This window comes from Microtus ochrogaster, linkage group LG7_11 (assembly GCF_000317375.1).
Source record: "Microtus ochrogaster isolate Prairie Vole_2 linkage group LG7_11, MicOch1.0, whole genome shotgun sequence".
Classification (NCBI taxonomy): domain Eukaryota; kingdom Metazoa; phylum Chordata; class Mammalia; order Rodentia; family Cricetidae; genus Microtus; species Microtus ochrogaster.
In genome coordinates this window covers 13,706,669-13,712,527 of record NC_022032.1, presented here as the reverse complement: position 1 = coordinate 13,712,527, position 5,859 = coordinate 13,706,669, and the positions used below count along the sequence as shown (strand labels likewise).

The following is a 5,859-nucleotide window of genomic DNA, read 5'->3' as shown; positions in this document are numbered from 1 at the left end:
TTTCATAGGATATGAAATATATATGTATATATATATATACATATATATTTCAAAATAAAAGAATCTATATTGCTCTTTTTTTAAGTTTGAGATTTTTATATGCCACAATAGAGGGAGACTAGATTCCTTAAAATCAATCAAGGTGTTTACACTAGAATATGTAAATGAAGCCAAGTAGCCCCTATCTCCATATTTACAGATTACAAGTGCAATGCATTGACCTGTTAGAATTAATTTAAAGAACCGGCAGAAAACTTACATTACCGTGAGGTAAATCGTGGTAAGAAATCTTTAGCAATCGTACTTCTCATCATTTAAAAATTAGTATTTAAGGAAAAAGCAACCTGACATTTAAACAGCTAAGATCTAATTGGCTACGGCCGAGATCTAATTGGATGGAAACGATACATGCAAGCCTGTGTCTCCCAGTGCTTTTCCGAGCAAGACGCTGGAAGAGCAGAATTGAATTAAAATGCCTGTCACCTAGTAGATTCCGGACAGAGGGCAGTCTTTAAGACCCAGCGACTGTATTTGTCTGAAGAGGAAATGTTGCTTTTTGACAGATGAGAGAAATCCCCTTAGTGTTGGCTGTGGGAAGGGAGAAGTGAAGTCAGTCACCTGGTGGTGAAGGCCAGTAAAACAGCAAAGCGGGAGGAAAATTGCTGTCTCCCTCTCTCTTCTCTCCCTCTTTTCTCTCTGTGGGAGTCACCTCCTATTCTCTCAACTCTTTTAGCATAACCTTCAAAGGAGAACGGTCCCTTCAGACTTTGTTAACGTCTTTTCCCCACTGAGAGAAAAACCTCTTAGCTACAAGACATTTTTTAAGTCTGTGCAGGACTTCGGGGATTCGGTTATCTTGCCAGGGAAATTGATGATTGCTAATGTCTGGGACTCACAGCGTGCTAGATTAGCTAGCAGAGTATGCCTGACGGAGGAAGGCTTTTATCACATACTCTTCTCTCCAGTTTGAACACATTTGCTTGAATTTTGCCGCATGATGCTGTCCAGGGAAGCAGCTTTTTTTCTTGGGATGCAGCAACTCGCTGGTTTCTAAGCTTATTGCAGAAGAAGAAATAATCTGATATAGTGGAATTTTTTTTTTTTTTTTTTAAAAATCCTCCTCTGCCTGATTCGACTGAGCCGTGTTGGACCGCGGTAAATATCACCTGTCCCTGAATCTTTGAAGAAGTAAAAACAAAGTGAATTACCATTAGTATTTATTTATTTATATTATTTTTTAACCGGCGGAGGCGGCGAGACCACGGAGAATGAGACTGAGAGAAGCTGCCAGGGCTTGGAGGAGGATAAAGCTGAGTTTCAGCTGGAAACTAAAAGACTAGATCGGTTCGGGGAGCAACTTGGCCGGTTCCTCTCCACTTCCTTTAGTTTCGCTCCATGGATAGATCCACGGACCTGGACATCCAGGAGCTCAAGGTACGTGGTCCTGCGGCTGCGGCGCTGGCTTTCCGCTCTGCCGCGCTAGCATCCCGGGCTCTGCTCGCGGCTTCTCGGCGTCGCTGGAGTAGTCGCCGGTCCCGCGGGACGGCGAGGGGGCATCTGGGGCGGGGTATCCCCCGGCGCAGCGCCCTCCCAGGGCCGCGGAGACGCAGGCGGCTGTCCCTTGCCCTCCCGCGCGGGGCTGCCCTCCGCGTGGTTGCTCCCGCTGGAGGCCACCCGGTGCTCTCCTCTCGGGTGACAGTGGCATCTGGACTCTAGGACCCGAGGCTCATTGGTGTCCGGACGTGGTCCGCGGAGGTGGAGGCCGCCCTATCTCTAGTCGAGGTCGCCCGCTTTCCCGGCAAAGTTGTCCGAGATGCGCGGCCACTTTGCCTCTGGTCCCCTCTCGTCGCTCTCCTGTCCCACTCCAGCCCCCGCGCGACATCGGAACAGCCTGTTTCCGTTCGCAAATTCGCAGCACAGAGGTGTTTGTGGCCACCAGTAGGCAGAGACCCTTCCTCCCACCGCCGCCCACACCATTTCTCTCTTGATGGCCATTGCCTTGGGCGCGAAGGGGTGGTAATTATTGCGGAGGGAGGGCGAGAGGAGAGACTTCGGGGTCCCCTGCTGGCCTGGCTTCACCAGCTGTACAGACAGACCTCCTAATCCTGTAACCAGGCAGAGTCTGAGGAACTGGGGAAGGGGAGACGCCTGTGGAAGCAAGTCTGGAGAAGGCGGGGCGCCCCTCCCCGCGCCCCTCCCCGCCCAGCTTCCCGGGTCCGAGACCTCCGTTTCGGTCTGTTGCTGCACTCCATGTAGTGCCTATTCTTTTGTCCCTTCCTCTTCCCAGCCCTGAAGTGGCCCCAAAGCACTTAGGTCACCAAGTTACCACTCTGCTGGTGGGTATCTCTGCAGGGCCGGTGTAAAAAGAGAGAAAGAACTTTAAAATGAACAAATCGCAAAATAGTTTAAATGTCCCGCTCACTTGTAGATGATAATGCTGAAAAGAAGAGATTCTGGAGCATTAAATAATTATATATGTACATACATACATACATACGTACATATTTATCCATCCTACTCTTCCTCCGGGCATTTTGTACACTACCATTCTTCTTGGGGGCATTTTTTTGTTAGAGATTTACGCTTTAGGACTTTGTCCAGGTAAGGGCTTTTCCGATATCCCTACCTGCTGGGGAAACCTGACCAATAGAGAGGTTTCTTAAGAAGAGTCAGGGAAATGGGTTTGCTGAAGAGGCTGGCTCAGGGCTGGGAAATCCCCTGCAGCCTGCCTTCTCCCTGTGAGTCACTAAGCGTGTGCATTGCAGTGGGTCCTCATGTCTCCTGGTGATTCCCGAGCCACATGAGGAAAGAAACTGGTAGAACTTAGAGCCCTCTGGTGACTGCCTGTGTATGTAGCTCCAGGGAGTCTGGGCTGTTTGAAGACAGCGTAGACAACACTTCAATCCAAGCTCCTGGATTCCTTGGAGGACATGAAGTGGGCAAGAGGCAGATCTAATGTTCTAGTTAAAGTTGGCAAACAAGTTTCTGTGCTTTGGCCAAGGTCACAATCAATAGACCTTGGCCTGGATGGAAAAGTCCTGTTACCTCTGTATTGTATCAAGACAGGACACATGGCCTTGTATTCGAATAGGTCACTTGCTATAGTCCCCAAACACCCTTGTATTTCAGGAGAGGGAGTAGACTTTACTTAAAAAGAACACAGGAATGTGATGTGTATAATATAAAGAGCTGGGTAGTTGCTATTTTTTAGTTTTATTTTTTGCTAACAATAAGGTATAGAACAGAGGAGAACATTTTCTTACACGATTTGAGCCATCATTCCCCATAACACCCCCTTAGGTTCCTAATGATGAATTCCCGAACACACAGACATACATTGTTAATAGAACAAAAACAGCATGCCCATTGTGAAAACTTTTGTCTGGTGTTAGTCAACGACTAACTTAAGTTTAATGCTACTATACCCAAGCTTTTGATTCTCAGAACCACGGTGTACTAGACTGTATTGCCATGGATAGAAAACTAGAAGGCAATGGTGCAAAGAGAGTGTGGATGACGACTGGGGGACAAATGAGGCATGCTGGGAGACAAGTTCTATTGAGGATGGTAAGAAGTTGTAACAGGGACATAGTTCTAAGAGGGTCAAAGCTGACAAGCAAGGCACTGCGGTCAAGCCTTACTGGGAAACAGTTGATGTATCGAGTAAATCTGTGTTGTCAGCTTTTGACCCTACCTCTGGAATATTTAACCTCTGAAAAATCATGTGGTCTGTGGTGACATCGCTTGTTGGGATGGATGGCTTTCTTACAGGAGCACCCACTGACTTGGGTTTCTCAGGTTACTTCGGTTCAAGTTATTCTATGATGGCTTTATACAAGAAAACCCCATTGCGATGAGGAGAGGGAAAAGGATTAAAATCTGAGGACACTTATTTGGGAGCAGTATTTGCTGTTTTGACTCTTTCTCTTTTAACCCGTTCATTCTAATGATAATTTTACTAAGGCAAAGCTACATAAACTTTAGTTTTGAGGATGCTTTAAAGTACTGGAAGATGTTTGCAGGCATTAGAAAAACAAAACAAATGTATGGGAATAGTATCATAATCTAATCTAGCTCACTGTTAAATCGTCAGAATTTTTAGATGCAGCTGTCAAGCTCAGGTTTTAAGAAAGGGATATTGTGTTACTCATCATCTTTATTTCAGGGTAAATTGTTTTTATGTCATTTGACAAAAATACCTATCTACATGTACATACTTATGCTATGAGTGTGGGCAATGGTATTTACTATATGTTGCGAAGCAAATAAAGTTTTCTGCCCCAACTTGAAATACTAAAGATTGGCCTCAACAATTACATATGAAATCATTGCTATCATTATCATAAATATTGCATGCACATTAAAGGATTTATTGGTGGAATAATTGAGCAAAAGTTATGCAGGTGAAGCTTGCTAATGAAGGCAAGATTATTTTCCTCTTCTGTTTTACATACATGTCACTGATGAAACAAACCAGTGGTGAAAAGGGATCCAGTTCCCAGCCGAAGAGTTGTGGTTTGTTCTTTTCCCTTTGATCTGTTTCTTTTTGAATATATAAACTTGGCTCTGGATTTTGCCTCAGTATTTGTTTTAAAGGAGAGACAACATCAAACAACCTAGAATATGGGCTGTTGCTTTGGAAATGTGGGGGTTAACAAATATTGATATTAGAAAGAGTATCGTCAGCCCTGGAATAGTTCTAGTTACAGGGTCCTGAGTGCCTCTGCATAGTTGACATGTTAATATTAATTCTGACTTGTATTGAGCTATACTGTTTCTCCCTCTCAATAAGCTTATCTTTATCACAGAACAGAGCACCACCGAGGCCCAGAGTACACATGTTAAAATATATTACACTGAAGATAATGAATAAGAATGAAGAATTTGAGCATTGAGTTTTAAGACAAATTCTATTTTCTTGTATTGACGTATAAAAATTTAAGCTTTAAAGTGCTAATGATCCATTCTTGAATAATTTGATTTTTGCTTGAGGATCAGAAAAATGAAAACCTCCAGGACTATAGTACAGTTTTACAATGATGTTTAATTTAAACTTTTATTTATTTCTTTTCAAATTCTCTTTAAGAAGAAAACTGGTTAGAAGTCAAAACAAAATTTTCTACTCTTGGAATAGCCTGAGAACAGTGCTTCTATTTTAAAATTCTTTTCTAAGGACAAAATAGTAAACTATTTAGCTTATCCTGCTATGAAGAAACCAACTTTTTAATAAGGATAATTTAATTGTTTTTGTAATATAATAAAGGTAGGCTACAGTTGCTTAATGTTATCTCTTATAATTGAGCACACTTTCGTCAGCTAAGAACTTGAAACTTGACCTATATAGGCAAGGCAAAGCCCTCCCAGAATGATACAATTAGGCCATTAGGAAAGTACTGTATGGGAAAGAAATGATTGCCTAGCAAAAACTCGCATCCATTTAAACAAGTGGTTCATTCCAAGATGCAGCAGTCTGTAACAAACACCATAGTACATTTGTCTACAGTCGCATCAAATAAGAGAGCTGGCACTTAGATGAATTCTAAAAATGATTTTTTTGTTTCATCAATAAGACACTCGGCCCAGAAAAGTGGAGCTTGCTGCAGTGTGGGAGGCTTTGCAAGAGTGTGAGTAGGTGGTATTTTTATGTTAGTCATTCCATAGTGAAAAATAGTACTCTCCAACACATGTCATATTCTTAGCAACTTGCTTTTTATATTCACACTTTTTAGTTAAGAATAAGGAAACATACATGTGAACAGTGGCTTATTTGACTTCTTTCACATCCTCAGGAGATGTAATTTCTCTTCAGTTATATCTGATTACAACTTTTTGATAAAAAGAACTAACCAGAGAGTTAGT

The 5,859-nt window shown here is 42.8% G+C and overlaps 1 protein-coding gene across 1 annotated transcript in view; it reads left to right on the top strand.

The window, feature by feature from the left end:
* The first annotated feature begins 355 nt into the window (after positions 1-355).
* Positions 356-5,859, top strand: part of Sgcz (sarcoglycan zeta) — an 820,746-nt gene continuing 815,242 nt past the window's right edge. Inside the window, exon 1 of the mRNA XM_005362534.2 lies at positions 356-1,434. Coding sequence (XP_005362591.1) covers positions 1,396-1,434 — 39 coding nt within the window. The 5' untranslated portion in view covers positions 356-1,395. The remainder of the gene's footprint in view (positions 1,435-5,859) is intronic.